Source organism: Coenobita brevimanus, chromosome 78 (assembly GCF_032717465.1).
Source record: "Coenobita brevimanus isolate Jiangsu-jjx chromosome 78, ASM3271746v2, whole genome shotgun sequence".
Classification (NCBI taxonomy): domain Eukaryota; kingdom Metazoa; phylum Arthropoda; class Malacostraca; order Decapoda; family Coenobitidae; genus Coenobita; species Coenobita brevimanus.
Genome location: NC_137031.1, coordinates 38057885 through 38074437, shown reverse-complemented (window position 1 = coordinate 38074437; position 16553 = coordinate 38057885). Strand labels below are relative to the sequence as shown.

The 16553-nt window shown below is 42.8% G+C and overlaps 1 protein-coding gene across 1 annotated transcript in view; it reads left to right on the top strand.

The window, feature by feature from the left end:
• Positions 1-1395: 1395 nt before the first annotated feature.
• The window catches only part of LOC145408808 (adenylate kinase isoenzyme 5), a 123192-nt gene continuing 108034 nt past the window's right edge, over positions 1396-16553 (top strand). The window contains exon 1 of the mRNA XM_080279454.1: positions 1396-1444. Coding sequence (XP_080135580.1) covers positions 1423-1444 — 22 coding nt within the window. The 5' untranslated portion in view covers positions 1396-1422. The remainder of the gene's footprint in view (positions 1445-16553) is intronic.

Below are 16553 nucleotides of genomic sequence, written 5' to 3'. Positions count from 1 at the left end.
TGCGGAGAATGATTTTAATCCACTGACAACAACAGTTATCCCTTAAAAAAAAAAAAAAAAAAAAAAACAGCTTGGTGATCACAATAACATAAAACACTACATCAAACTGAATAGGCTAGTGAATTTTTTTTTTTTTTTAGTCTGTGCAGTACAAGAGGTCGTCCCCAGTATGAAAGAAAATACTCTGATGATAGCAAGAATGAAATGAGAAACGTCATTAAACCGTTAAACTATGAGAGGTTTTCCCTAAGCCATATGAAAATAAAATAGAAGACGCCATCTAAACGACAGAGTTAGTGGAGAGTTTTATATCCCTTCACTGCAAGGGAGAATAAAAGAATCTGGGAATAACAACGATACAATGAGGTGAGATGAGGTTAGGTGAGGGGAAGCGAGGTTAGGTGGTGTTCAGTGAGGTTAGGTTACGTTAGGCGAGGTGAGGTGGGGTAAAATGAGACCGAGTGAGCGTTCCCCTCAATCACTACCATGACTCACACACTTCCTGGGTAGCGAGTGATGTGTGCAGCAGGAATAATTCAGTGCTATGCTCCGCCTCTTGGAGAACTGAATCAGACCGCTGAGAAGGGAATGTAAATGAATGTGACCGTCATAAAGTGAAGGCTTCTCCCTCACAGTAACGGGATTCATGGGAAAATGAGAGTGAAAGTGAGTGACTGAAAATAACAAACATTACGTGAAAATAAGAGCGAGGGAAGGAAAATATAGTGACGGCCACACAAATCATATTTCTCTCTCAAAGTTACTGCTTCAGTGAACATGAACAGCAGGGGAAAATGAGTGACTATGATGGGCGGTGAGTTCAGTCGTCTCCCTCGCTGTAACTCCCCGGACATGATCGGTGGTGGAAAGTAAAGGGGAGTGCGTGAAAGTGACGGCCTTCACAGTAACTGCCCTCGACACGATCAGCGAAATACCGTAATTTTAGACAAAATGAATGAGGAAAAAGTGTGATGGGAAAATTATCGAACGTAACAGAAAAGTAATACTCCTGGGCATTAGATAAAGTGCGTAAGAGAAGGCGAGGGAAAGTGTGCGAAAGAGACTGGGTAACATACTAAATCCCCCGGTCATGATCAACAAGAGAAAGCGATAGTGATGGAAAGTGTATGAATGCGACCGCCTAACAGGGGTCACCGACTTTCCGAGTCTGCGTTAAGTGCGAGAGAACGACATATTCCTCCACCACGCTTTCACTTGCACAAAATCGTTCGGCGGCGACAAGAATGAAGCAGAAGAGATGTTGCGGCACTGAAGGGGTTGGCGGGGTCTGTCTCTAACCCCTAGGCTGCGAGAGGACTCCCCTAAGGAAGGTCGTCTGGAGGTAGCAAGAATCAAGTAAAGGACGTCATCGTATTGTAGGGGTTAATGCAAGTCTTCAACGAGGTCACCCGCATCTTCAAGATGGGCATCTGTCTTGACACAGGTGAGTGGGGTTACTAAGGATGTAGCCTACAGCTGAATTCACAAGTTCGTGTCCAGTAAGTGACACATTTTGAGGGATATGGCAAACTACTTCAGTAAGTCAAAGTACATATAAGTGAATGGCCTAAAGCAGTTCGTAATAGTGGTCATAATATAGTGTTATTAAAACATTTCATCCGTACCTACAAAGGCTGACAGTTTAAAACTCTGTACATGTGTACATGGAACTTCTGAACTTGGCTGTAGAAAGAGGGACAAAATTTCGCCTACTATTTCCTCTTTTCTATACCTCTCACTGCACTATGCTAATCTGAGAGAGGCTTGATATGCTTCTCTAACCACAGATGCTTCTTTCTGATGAGATGTATCCGGCAGGAAATTGACGGACACACCTTTATGTGAAGTAGACCCCATGAAATATTGGGTTGAATTTTGTCCCTGATTATATTATCTGCATCAAAACTCCTCTCGTTTCTCTGCTCTTCTCTCAAAGAACTCTGAAAATCAGTTTGGTGAATCTCGCAGCAGCCGGCATTGGTAATTTTAACAGACCACAGTCTCTATAATCACCGTTGGATGCTGCAGATTCATGAGACGGATTTTCAAAGTGCCCATAAAGGAAAGCAGAAGGGGCGCCATGACTTTTGATGACAATTGTCCCGGTAAGGAAGGTGGGTATCAGTGTCGCCGTAAGCTCAGAATTTTCTAGATGTTAGCTGGCTGAGTGGATGAATATTATCCTACCGCTGACTGAATGAACATTATCCCTCATACTTTTGGATGAATACGGACAGGATGAATTTTTTCTTCATGATGACAATAAAAATTACTTTCATTTCGACTGGATGAATGTTGCTCTCATACTGACTGAATTATAACTCCCTTGCTGACTGATTATTATCCTCATACTGACAATTCGGTTAATAACCCCATACTGAGTGAATGATTATTATCTTCATACTGACTGACTGTATGCCCATATACTAACTGCATAATTCCCTCATACTAACGGGAAGACCACTAGGCTTATATTATATTTACGCTTACTGTCAGGGTTGGTTCAACCCTTTCAGCCCTAGAACGTATTATCTCCCCTTATTCTTGCTACCTCCTGACTTGCGTTATTTAGCGCGGGAGGGCCCTTTATAGTGAGGGAGTTCTGTGGAAATTGTCTCTTAACTCCTTCACCACGACAGGTTTCCCCAAAGTTAAATAAAACTGTCTGGTGTTGGCAAGAAAAATATACGTCCTTCGGTGGAAGAGGTTAGAATGGCTTGGAGGAAATGGATATAGTAACTGACCTAATGTAGTTACTCTAGTTACTTTGTTTGGGCTGTTTCTTTCAAGCATAGTGAGCAATGATTTTTTTTTTTTTCTGCATAAGGACAAGTGGAAGACCTTTTTTTTTTTTTTTTTTTTTTTTAATGAGGAAAGGAGAAATGGAAGACGGATGTGAGAGTGACAGGAATGCGGGAAGAATATTTTATTGGGCTAGGGGAGGTGCCAGGGAAACAAATTATATTCTCGTCAATAAGACAGTTCAAGGGAAAGAAGGGTTACACTTAATGTTTGACAAAAGGAATACTGACATGAAGGCAGGTGAAACTGAAGAGAGGTGTGAGGCGGTAGGATGAAATGCCAAGGTAACGGGCTATATCCTCGTCATACAGGTGGCAAAGGAGGACTTACCTGAGGGTCGTTCTTGACACATGCCGGATATACTACTAAGGCTGATAAAAGGCTAATGTGGGAGAGGGAGGCCAATGAATCATTCGCCCAGAAATGGTGTTAAGAATTTATGGTAAATGGATAAAAGATGCCAAAGGGAGACTTATACGAAGGAGGTTATAATTATACCGACGTGATAATTATAACAAAGATGAAGGGTCACTGTGGGAGGGGAGGTCAATATACTGGATGGGTCATATATTACACGTTTCATTTTTCGTCTGTTGTGGAGACGGTTCAATCAGTGTTATGGCACTTAAAAAGAAAAAAAAAAAAAAAAAAAAAAAAATCGCCTCTTGAGGATCGAACCTCCGACTCGGGAATTCCAACCAGCAGACAAGGCACAAGGACCCGTATTCTTGTCGGTTAAGGAAGCTCCCTAACAGATTTTCCTATGCGACTTATTTTGCCTATTACACTTTACTGTCCACCTCCGCGTTGCATAATTCTAACTGCGCCATACTTTGCACAAACAACGTACCAAAGAATATCAACCAGCCATATTCTGAAATAAATCGCCAAGGAAAAGGTGTTAGGGAGCTTCCTTAATAGACGAGAATACGGGGCAAGATGTTAAAATCCAGGGACCATATTCTCGTGGACTTAGCAGGCTCCCTACGCACCTATACCCTTTACATTTTACTTCCCTTTATGGCTAGTCCGGTCAATTATCTCTCCCTTTATGCCAGTCTCATCCATGGCTCTCGTTCTGGTAAAAAACATCTTAGTTACGATGAAAAATGATCGTAACTTGCTGCGTTTTGACTGAACAATCCTCTTACGTCTTTCTTTCTCCCTGCATAAAGAAGTCCAATAGTTCTTGCATATTAACTTGGCTCACATTGGAGTCTTTTTGCAGTTTATTTCACATACGGGCTACGGCTCAATATCCCATTCCATTGCACTTCATCGTGACTAGCATCATCTTCTAGTGTTAATCTATTGTTACAACTCAGCACTGAAAACGGAAGACGTGAATTTTAGGTCGTGTTAGAGTGAAGAAAGTGTAGTTACGATTTAGGCCGTGTTAGAGTGAAGAAAGTGTAGTTACGACACTGAATTCACCTTATATCTGACTGTGAATCTTACTCTTAAATGTACTGAAAGCGAAGTAGAGGGTAATTTGCATACCGCTCCCCACACGTCACAGCAATCCACTCAGTCCTCAATGTATGGTCATACGGAGGGAATGGATGTAGGCAGGCTGGTGAAAAGGGTATATGTGAGTGATTCTGGAGGTGGGAGGAGGCATGGCAGGCCAGAAAGAATGTGAATGGAAATGGTAAATGTAGACAGGGTGATGAAAGGAGTAGAGGTGAGTCTGCATGAGGAATGAGGCGTGGTAGACTAAGAAAAATGTGGATGGATATGGCAAACGTAGATAGGGTGATGAATAAGTATATGTGAGTAAATTTGAAGATGGGAGGCGTGGCGGAAGAAAATGAAACGATATGGTGAGTGAAAGTGTGAGAAAGGTAGGTATGCAAGATGAAAACGAGAGAGGCGTGGGAGACCTAGAAAGAGGTAGATGATAGATGGATATGGAAAATGAGTATGTGAGAAAGGGAAGTATGGAGGAGGATGCGACAAAGTAACATCGTCTGGCGACAGCAAGAATAACATCATCATCACACTAAGAATTACTGGAAGTTGCTTTTGTCCCCTGGACAGGTGACTGGCACTAACTGACATGGCATTATAAAAGCAAGGATCACTGTCTCCACACACCAGTGAAAAAAAAAAAAAAAAAAAAAAAAAAAAAAAAAAAAAAAAAAGACAGAACAGTGAGTAATGTACAGAAACTTTTTAGGCACACTGGGTTAAAGAACAGTCCCCAGGCTCCTATGACGCACTCTCAGCTGAATAAAATCGTCTGGCGTCAGCTGAAACAAAACAGAAAGAGTTGTCCGGACCATATGAAGTTTTACGCTACCATTATTAACATTCAGGCTCCTGCAACCAACTCTCAGGTGAATAAAATCGTCTGGTGTTAACGGGAATAGAATAACAGAGCTGTCCCGACCACCAGGGGATAAACTAAGGAGGATTTCTAAAATGTCATCCAACCCACCGTCTTTTTTTATTTTTCCAGTCACCGCGTCCAGTTTCAATTCGACTTCATGGGAAAAAAAATCATAATTCCCTGACTGCTACACGTTAATTAAATACCGACACTATCAGCCCGTGACCTGGTTATGTTTTGATGTGATTTTTGCTCCATTCCGCGTTCCGATGGTTTTGTGTGTTTACGCAGGACAATGTCTATACTGCTTCCCGGATCATTGTTATCTTGGTTACTTTCCTCCTTTAATTTTAGCATTAAAACAGAAAATAAATTAGAACACAACAATTCTATTTCCATTGCTTCATCCTACACTATGTTGCCCCATCAGTAGCATAAGGGTCCGGAGCCAGACTACTCGATCTAGTCATTTACCGGAGACTGACCAGTCATTCTTCCCTGAGTGGCATTATGTGAGTAATAACCCCCTACTTCCCCTCAGCTTTATCCTCTTATGGGCCATATCCTTTTGGACCCCATGAACTAAACTACTATGCGTCCATCTTTTGATTATATGGTTACTACCCAACCGATAAAAAATGGTTTACTTGGTTACAGGCAACTAGTGGGGTTGTCACTCAGTGCAGAGTCATCTAAAGGTAGCAAGGGTGCTGGGCTACCCCACCTACGGCCTAATACACAATAATATCACACACACACACACACACACACACACACACACACACACTCATCTACTTCCTCAAACCCAGTACCAGAGGCGTTCCCAAAACAATTATGATCTTATTTTCCAGTTATTAAATCATGGCGCGTGACCTCACCTTATCGCATCCAACCCCCCCACCCCCCCCCAAAAAAAAAAAAAAAAAAAAAAAAACGGAGTGACAAGACGAACGGTATGCGTGCCATGGAAGGCGTGAAGTCGGTGTAAAGGCGGGAATCCTAACCAATTAAGTGGTGAAATGAGCCTTAAGGGAAGAAGTTTGCTGGGTTGACGTGTTCGTATGTAGTGTTGGTGTTTATTTTGGGCGGGTCAATGGCATGCTGTGACATACCTTTGGTTAATCCACGCCTCTCTTATTCGTGATCTTTTTTTGTTTTTCTTTTTCTCGTCCTACTCTCTCTCTCTCTCTCTCTCTCTCTCTCTCTCTCTCCACAGCATTCCATCATCCCCTTCCCTCACTTCTGACTCCAGCTCATAATCCCTATACTTCTCCTCCTTCCTTCCCCTCCCTCCCCTCCCATGCACAAATCCCCTTTCCTCCCTTCCTCTTCCATTAGTCTCCTTTTTCCCTCCCCTCCCCCTTCCCAGTCACACTATTCCCCTCCTATTCCTCTCCCTCCATCCCTTACTGCTCCCCTCCCTCTTGCCATCCTTCCCCCTCCCACGCACTACTTCCCTACCCTAGCTTTCTCTCTCCCTCAACCCTTCCCCCACTCACACGTCTCCTCCCCCGCACTATTCCCTTCCCTCCATTCCTCCCTCTCTCTTCTCTCTTCCCCTCCCACGTACCTCCCTTCCATGTACTACATCCTCTTTATTTCTTTCCCATCGCCTTCCAACCCCATGTACCCCTCCCCTCCACTCCCCTCCTCCACCCATACTTCCCCCTCTCCCTCCACTCCCTTTTCATTCAATTCCATGGATCCCCTCCTCCTCATCTCCCTTCCTCTCCCCTCCCACTCCCCTTCCCTCCCCTCCCCTCTCCTCTCCTCACCAGGTAATCGTCCTCCCACGCACCTTTCTCACCTGCTAATCAAAGGGACACCAAATTGAACACTAAGATAATCTCTAAGCAGTCACACCTCTTGCCTTACGCTGCGCACACACACACACACACACACACACACACACACACACACACACACACACACACACACATTCTCTCTCTCTCTCTCTCTCTCTCTCTCATTTCAACTCTGCCACTGCTAAACATACATCATACACACCACAGGAGAGTGGAGGAAGGAACCCTCTCGTGATCGGGGCAACTCTAGCAGTTTATTACAGTTAAAGCCAGACGATTTTATTAAGCTGACATATATACAGCGATCAGAGGGGAAAAAAGTTGTAACCAAAAAAATCATAATAAAAAAATAACATTGAGATTTGTGCTATTAAAAAAAAAATGACTCTTACAATACTAATAATTTTTACATTCATATACCTTGCAACATTGTCTCACCTCGTACCCTTAACAATAATTTTTACATTCATATACCTTGCAACACTGTCTCACCTCGTACCCTTAAAAAAAAGCTATGACATTACGTTTTTATGATAAGATAGCGAAAATTATATACTTCTGTGATATTACGAAAATTTGGGGTTATACAGCCTGTGTGTGTGTGTGTGTGTGTGTGTGTGTGTGTGTGTGTGTGTGTGTGTGTGTGTGTGTGTGTGTGTGTGTGTGTGTGTGTGTGTGTGTGTGTGTGTGTGTGTGTAACGACTTTCATGTCTCTGAAGCAGCGTTTTGCACATTATAAGCTAACCTAACCTTACAAAAAAAAATACTGCCAATAACCACAACATTTATAATTCTGCTGCCTAACCAACGGCTGAGAATCCTCCCCTCTCTCTCTCTCTCTCTCTGTAAACACACACACACACACACACACACACACACACACACACACAAACCTGTATCTTACCAGTCAGATCCTTTCAGTACAATGATACCCTTCCATACTTTATTTCAACTATCAGATTATTTTTTTTTTTACAGATTAAGGGGAAAGACCTCTGTTACTAAAAGGGTCAGAAACCATATCCAATAGCTTCTTCACCACGATGACACCTTCTGTAAAGTTTAAGTTTGGGTGACAGCAGAGACGAAGTTATTCAGCACGAGAGATTTTTCTGACTGAAGGGACTAACTCGCGATAGTTTCAGTACACATCTTCCACCTATTTACAATGCATACGTTTCCTTTCTCTACCTGTCTGTTCTTACTTCTGTCTGTCTATCTGTTTGTTAATCTATCAGTCTTTCCATCTAAACCTGTGTCTATCCACAGGGAGGGGCCAGGGAGTGCTGGAGATCCCGCTCCTTGCCGCACCAGGTGAACCTTACTTACTCATTTATATGTGTCTCACCCGTGCAGCACCACCGTACAGCACACCGTAGCTGTGTACACCCACCCATGTACAGTAAAGCACATGTATTAACATCACAACACATTATTAACATCACCACCAGTGTCATCATAATCATCATCTTAACCAAAACCCAGTAGGAGACCAAATCATCAACGCACATTCATCCTGTCACAATAACCACCTCACAACTGAACTGTACGATCATTCCATTCTATCATTACATTCACATCATTATAATACTCCCACTTTCACCATGACCGAAATCACAAAATATCTCTATGGAGTCACGTGTTCTGGCCTACAATCATTCTATCACTAAACCAAGTCTCACCTCTATTTCCTTGCCACGAAATAATTCAACCTGTCATGCTATCGTCACAACCACATGACAGGAGTAGTTTCATTCTGTTAACCGATTCGCAGTAGTAGATTCATTCTATCACCTCAACCGCATCAGGATCTTTTCATTCTCCACCCCACGCCTCTATCACCACTGCAGGCTACTCTTATCCTACTAGTATCACGACTGCATCACTCACCTACCACTCCGACCGAATTACAGGATCGCTTTCATTCCATCACCAAGGCCGAGTCAAGAGCCGTACTTTCATTCTCCCACTAAGACCGCATCTCTGGTGTAAGGGGTACCTCTATCATCTGGAACGAATCACAATTGTCCTTTAGCTCCATCACCAACACGAAGGAAAAAAAAAACGAAATCACCAGTCACCACGATCGAATCACAGCTGTACTCTCATCCTATCATCTCGACACAATCACAAATGTACTGTCATTGTATCACCACAATCACATCACAGCTACTCTAGTCGTGTACACCCACCCATGTACAGCAAAGCACATGTACTTACACCAAAACGAAGGTGCTAACCCATGGCCGAGTTATCCTCTACATACGAAAACTCCCAAGCACCTCTCCCTCACCAGGTATAATTGTGAGTGTGGCACGTCTCTCTTTACTTTCAGACCATATTATTTAAGCCAAACAAACTTTTTTTTTTTTTTTTTTTTAACATCTCGGGGTGACAAGAACAAAACAGTTTTTTTTTTTTTTTTTTACCTAACGGGTTAATATTCTGCATACGAAAAATGACGATTAAAAAAATGGACATATATAAAAGAATAATCACATGCCTTACACATACCGATACACACACTGGGAGGGAAGAAGTTGCAGGGAGCCGCCTAGGTCTACGAGCGCCCAACTCTCACTGCTGCATCGCTGTTCTGGCCATATTCCAAGTGGATCTGGAGATTCGTAACACCTCTTCCATAGCTATTTATTCTACACACTACCCCTTAATAAGCACTAGTATGTTACTGAAGCAAATTATGTCCAGGTTAAAAAGATGAGTAACACACAAGAAATAACTAAGGTGTACTTGCAAAATAAACTCTTAGGATCAGGCGCCACGAAGCCTCCCGTATTCTCGTCGGTTAAGGAAGCTCCCTAACACCTATTCCTCTGCAACTTATTCCTGGATAAGAGTGGTTAATATCCTTTCGTATGGTATATATGCAGAGTATGACAATATTGCAAGAAATTATGTAACTCAAATTAGAACAGTAAGGTGTAATAAACAAAATAAATCGCTTAGAAGGGAGTTAGGGAGCTTCCTCAACCGACGAGAATATGAGCCACAGTGCATAGGGATTTATTTACCATCTTATACCTTACTTTTTCTTCTCTGCTATAAACTTAAAAAATTACACAATTGCAACAGTAACACACAAAGGGATTATAATAGTGTGAAGTGCAAAATAAATCGCTGAAAAAGAGGCGCTACGACATCGAAGCCAACTAGACATACGATTCTTCCTGACTGATAAACTCTTCACTACGGGAAAGCATTATGGATTTTGTTCACGCTATCCCCAGACGATTTTATTCAGGTAATGATGAGGTTTTTCGAACAGGAGGGGTTAGGTATAGCCTTCCTCAACCCCTTCACTAAAAGACGTCTATCCTAAAGCTAAATAAAATCGTCTGGAGGCAGCAAGAATAAACCCAACAAAGATGTCCTCGGGGTGAAGGTGTTAAACTGAGTGTCGTAAAATGTGTACAGGTTGATGATGATGACGATGATGATGATGATAACGAAAGCGAAGGCGAAGAGGATGAGGAAGACAAAGATGACGACAACGATGATCAAGACGAAAACGATGACGACGAAAACCAAGACCAGGACGACGACCGCGATAATGACGACGAATGACTAACAAATAATAAAACAGATAAATAAAATAATAATCCCTTTCTTCCAGCAAAACTGCTTCACCTTCGACCACCTGTGCCAGTAAATAACGTAAAGGTGAGAGCATAATCTCCTCTACCCTGACATCATTTCTCGCCCGCTCAATTTGGCCCATAAGCGGAAGTGGTCAGGTAGGGCGTGAGAGTTGGGGGAAATTTACGTTAATTGGCCTGGAAGTCGTATTCTAAGTGGCAATTGACTCTTAACACCTGTTCCTTGCCAAATTATTCTGCACATGGAACCTAAATATATTCTTGCAGGCAACTATGTCGATATTAGTGATATAAATAACATAAAAGAGACTGTTCAATGCAAAATGAATCGCTAGGGAAGAAGTGCCACGGAGAATTCTGTGGAACCTCAAATACACCCCAAGAATTCCTGCCATTACATTGAAACAACGCTGTGATGGTGGTGGTGGAGGTGGCTGTAGTGGGGGAGGGGGGATGGCTGTAGTGGGGGAGGGGGGATGGCTGTAGTGGGGGAGGGGGGATGGCTGTGGTGGGGGAGGGGGGATGACTGTAATGGGGGAGAGGGAATGGCTGTAGTAGTGGGGAAAGTAAAAATAGCTGCTAACGTGCTGGAATCTATGCTGCTGGTGATTAGGAAGAACTAGGGAAGGAGGGAAGGAGGAGGGCTGTTAGGAACCCCATTACCCCTTAAGCTCCTGTTCCCTGTGGCCTGACGTGTGTGTAATGTGCCTGATATACTGCCTATGTGACCTATTTCGGAGACTTAACACCTCTTCTGAAGCGATTAATTCTGCACATTACACCCCAGTATCTTTTCATATTAAAACGACGCAGTTATCATGTAAAGGAATACTAAGGTGTAATAAGCAAAATAAATAGCTTAGGAAGAGGTGTGCAAAGTCTCCTATGTCATGTACAAGACGGAACAGAGCTGTGTGTGTGTGTGTGTGTGTGTGTGTGTGTGTGTGTGTGTGTGTGTGTGTGTGTGTGTGTGTGTGTGTGTGTGTGTGTGATGATTAAAATCGTCAGGAGGAGACAGGAGACAACAGATCATCATCATCATCATCATTCCAAAGGCTGGCAGGATCTAGAAATAGGGAAAGGAAATACAAAATGTGTAGTAAGCATCGTTGAAGTACACAGTGTAACAGCTAGACATATGGATGGACCGATAGACAGCCAGCCAGCCAGACAGACAGACAGACGAGTAGAGACAGATAGATAGAAAGACATATAGGCATAGATAGATAGAGAACCAGCCAACAGAAATAAACATAAATATTGACAGACAGACAGACTGATATAGAAAGATAAGACACTAGACAGACAGACAGACAGAGAGACATAAAAGGCTGGAAGGACTGATGAACGAAAAAATGAACAGATGAATGGACAGATAGATATACAGATAGAGACAGACAGATAAAATAAACATCCCGATAGACCAACAAACCCCGGCTCACCTGCAGTAATCTAATTCTACCTGTGTTAATTACGTCACAGCAGCAATAACAATGGCACAGCACAGAGGCAGCTGTGTAAAGAACGGGGAGTGTGATGATCAGTGGTGACAAATATAATAATAATAATAATAATAATAATAATAATAATAATAATAATAATAAATAATAATAATAATAATAATAATAATAATAATAATAATAATACTACTCTGATATATGAACTCGCAGACAGAGATGTATAAATGCAAACACAGATAGACAGAAATACAGACAAATCGAGAGATGGACAGATAGCCTAGACAAAAAGATTGGCTGAGAGGCAGAGAGACAGGCAGACATACGAATAAACAGACAGACACAGTAACTAAGAGAGATAGACACAGACAGACAGACACAGGCACAGAAAGACAAATAAACAGATGGACAAATACGGACTGAGAGATGGACGGACAGATACATACAGATATTAAACACAGAACTTACTTTTAAGTGGACGGGAACTTTGTAGATATCTGGCAACTGAACACACGGAACAACCTGTAAAAGATAAGGAGAGTGTTAAAAAAAAAAGATATACTATTTGTCAGAATTGCATTTAATTTTAATCAAGCTACCACCAAACAATATTACTTAAGTCAGAAAGGACGTTTAGAAGTAGGAAAGGTAATGGAAGCTTTATCCTAAATAGATACCGTCTCTCCTAACCAGAATAAACTCGCCTGGTGATCAAGAAAGTAATTTACGTAAAAGTCATTACAGAGTTAACATGACTATAAGGTCCGAAAAGTCGGAAAGGCACATCAACCAACCACCTTATTCTGTGATGTCATGTCAACTGAAAATCTCCACAATGCAGATCTTTGGGGCTAAATATCAGAAGTTCGTACAGCTGGTAACCGAAATATTTATGTAACATGTAACACAAAATTATATTTTAAAAAACAATACCGAAGTATTTCCCAGGCAGCATAAAGCAGTCTATTAGTAGCAAGAATAAGATACAATTTACATACTCACAGCCAAGGGTTAAATCTTAGTCATCTAAAAACTCACTTATGGTTGGTTCACTATGCTGACTCCAACGGCTTCATAAAACAAAAAATCTCCTTTTCAGCTAGTTTTTATCTATATATTTATTTTTTTTAACTCAAGACACTAAACTGTTATTTTGCTGACCTGGACTATACATTCCCCAGAACTAGAATGCATTCAGAGAGCGTATACCTCAGCCATAACCAACAAAAAATAATTATTCATTCCTATATCCAGATCAGTACCAAAATCTAGCTAGATGAATATTTTTACAGTCTTATATAATCAATAAATTTTACGGTCTTAGTCTGCCCTGTTACATACGCTGCTCATACCTCCGCCTGAGTCAATAAAATCAATGATCTATTTCTGCATCATGATCCGGATCCATCTCAAAATCAAATCAATTCTTCCTTTTCCCACTTTCCACATATCCATCGCATTACACTGAAAGCCGATAATAACTTGTCGAGATATACTGTACACAAACAGTCAAACACACAGGCATGGATGAATACATAACCTCCTCCAACGTCGCTGACGGAGGTAAATATTAAAGACCGTGGGGAATGTGACGTTATGGAGGCAGAGTTAGCCTTTTTCCACGCTGGCAAGGGAAAGAGTGCGTTTATCAGCGTATACATTCTCTCTCTCTGTCCTCCTCCTCTTCCCTCTTTCTCCTCTTCCCGCACTCTACCCTGTGTCCTTCCTCCTCCTCTTTTCACGCTCTCCACTCTATCTTCTTTCCCTCCTGCTCTTATTTCATCCTCCTCCTCTCTACTCTCTCCCACCTTCCCTCCCTCTCCTCTTTCCTCCCTCTCCTCTCTCCTTCCCTCTCTCCTCCTTCCCTCCCTCCTCCTCTTTCCTCCTTCCCCCCTTACCCTCTTTCCATCCTGTCTCCTTTTCCTCTTCCCTTCCTCCTTCTCTTTTCTCTCTCTCCCTCTTCCCTCCCTGTCTCTCCTCTTTCCTCCTCTCTCTCCTCTTTCTTCCTTCTCCCCTCCCCCCTTTTCCTCTTTCCTCCCTCTCCCCTCCCTCCTCTCCTCTTTCTTCCCTTTCCCCTCCTCCCTATCACCGTCGGTCTAGCCACGCCCTCTTGTTCTCTCTTTACAATCTCTCATTTCCTCTTATCTTTTAGTCTCTCCTCTCCATTACTTTGTTTCCTCTCTCTCGCTCTCTCTCCTCTTTTTCTCTTCCCTCCCTCGTTTCTAGTCTTTTCCCTCTGTCTCTTTCCACACTTACTCTCCTCTGCCGTCTCTTTCTCTTCCCCCCCCTATTCTCCCTCTCTCTCCTCTTCCTTCCCCCTCCCTCTCCTCTCCCTCCCTCTTCTCTCTCCCCTTTCCCTTCCCTGTCCCCTTGCCTACCTGGCTCAGTTTATCATCAGGTAATCACAAAGAGCACAATGGCCCACTGGTCTAGTACACAGCCCCAGGATCCACGGTTTCTCTGTATTGTCCTACTCCATACTGCAGGTGACCACTTCAGACCCATGATGTATTTCTATGGGCTCTACATTATGCTGGAGGCCGTATTCTGTTTACTCAGCTTCTTTCTTATTCTTTCTTTTTCCCATAACGCCTTTTAATCTGCTGATATTCATTATTTTTTTAACCTGTTCATTTTAGGTCTGGTATAATTTTTCCTTGGGCTCATACCCTAGGACACTTTTTTGGGGGGAGGGATGAGGAGGGCCAGTGGTCAAGCTATATACACATATATCTAGTGAAATGTGGCAACCCGAATCCGTAGAGTACCAACTTTTGCGAGGATGGGAAAAATCACATCTTTGAGAGCTAGAGATATTTTAGATCACCCGTATTCCCTTAGACATGCTGGCAGTCTTTAGCTGCAGTTTATGCTTGAAGGTTCCAGACGATTTCGTTTGGTTTAGGGGTACACCCTGGAAGCAAACGTGTTAATGAAGTCCGTATCCAATCTTTCAAGTTCAGAAAATCGCTCTTTACTGAAGAAAACTGTCAGAAGGAAGCATAGCAAACCTAAAATACATCATTGGAGTGAAGGGTTTAACCTCTTCAGACCGCTGTGGTCTTGTTTACTTTGTTCTTGCTATCAGACAACTTTATTCTGGCCAGGAAGTTTTTTCCCATCTCTCACTAGGACGGTAATAACATCCTTATGCGTGTTATGTATGCAACCTTATGTATGTATGTGTTAATGTTTTCATGCAATGACTTCTTGCTCATGTTATTTTTGCTCTTTCCAGACGATTTTAGTCAGCCCCGGAGGATTTTTTTAAAAGTGTCGGTCAGGTATATTAGCCTTCATTAACCCGTTCATGGTACTGGTAGGGGACGCCTTCCAATGGTGAGGCGGACATAGCCGGGCGGGTCTGCTGCCCGGTTAGACAAACGTCTCTCAACTCCTTTCGTATCCTCTGTAAGGAGGATGGTGGATTACATGAGACTGCTTCTTCAGTCTGCAATTCAGCGGGTTCACATTCAGTCAAGTCGGCATTTCAGCAACAAAGGAATGTAATAGAAATTAAGTCCTCTGACTTAATGGCTCAAGAAGAAATAAATAACAAGAGTACCTCAGCATGAGTCACAAAGACTCCAGAGTTCCAGCAAAATACCACCCCATGTCTTGCGCTTTCTGTTCCCCGATTCATATTTTTTCTAGTTACCTCCAAATGACTGAATTCGGCTGAGGAGAGACTTCCCGCACTGGAGGGCTTAGGTACAGCCTTCATTAACCTCTGTATTGCGAGAGGACTTTCCCTATACTGGATACGATCGTCTGAAAGTAGCAAGAATAAATGAAAGAAGACGTCTATTCACGCAGTGTGTCCAGATGTTTCGGAGTGAAATTATATTTACTTATTTATTTATTTACTTATTTCTGCGTGGAAAGGACGATTTTTGCAGGATGACTTTGGTTCTTTTATTATTCTAGTGTCAATATTTTCATAATTCAGACTAATTTTTTTCACTTAAGACAAAATGACGTAGCTATAGATGGAAAAACGTACCTAAAACACACACACACACACACACACACACACACACACACACACACACACTGGTCTACCTGTCCTCAGCGTACTCTCTCTCCCCTTCCACCACCAACCCTTCCACCCAGTCCCATCCCCGGTTCCCCTCTGGCAAACACATGGCTACTAGCTTCACTCCGGTAATTGAATTTTTATCTAGAATTTCTCTGGTGTGTGTGTGTGTGTGTGTGTGTGTGTGTGTGTGTGTGTGTGTGTGTGTGTGTGTGTGCGTGTGCGTGTGCGTGTGTGTGTGTGTGTGCGTGTGCGCGCGCGCTTCCACCTGCGTGCCTGGGTGACAACTTCAGGGCCGCCGCGGGGATGTACCTCTGTGTTAAGGGGAGATGTGGGGAGGGTGGGAGGGGAGTAACAAAGGGACTGCAGTAGAAATGGGGAGGGAAGTGGAAAGGGGAGAGAAGTAGGAAAGAGAGGGAGGCTGGAGGGGGTGAAGAGCAGGAAGGAGAGAGAACTAGGAAAAGGGAGATAAGTGGGAGAGTGTGAGGAAAGGGGGAGGGTATA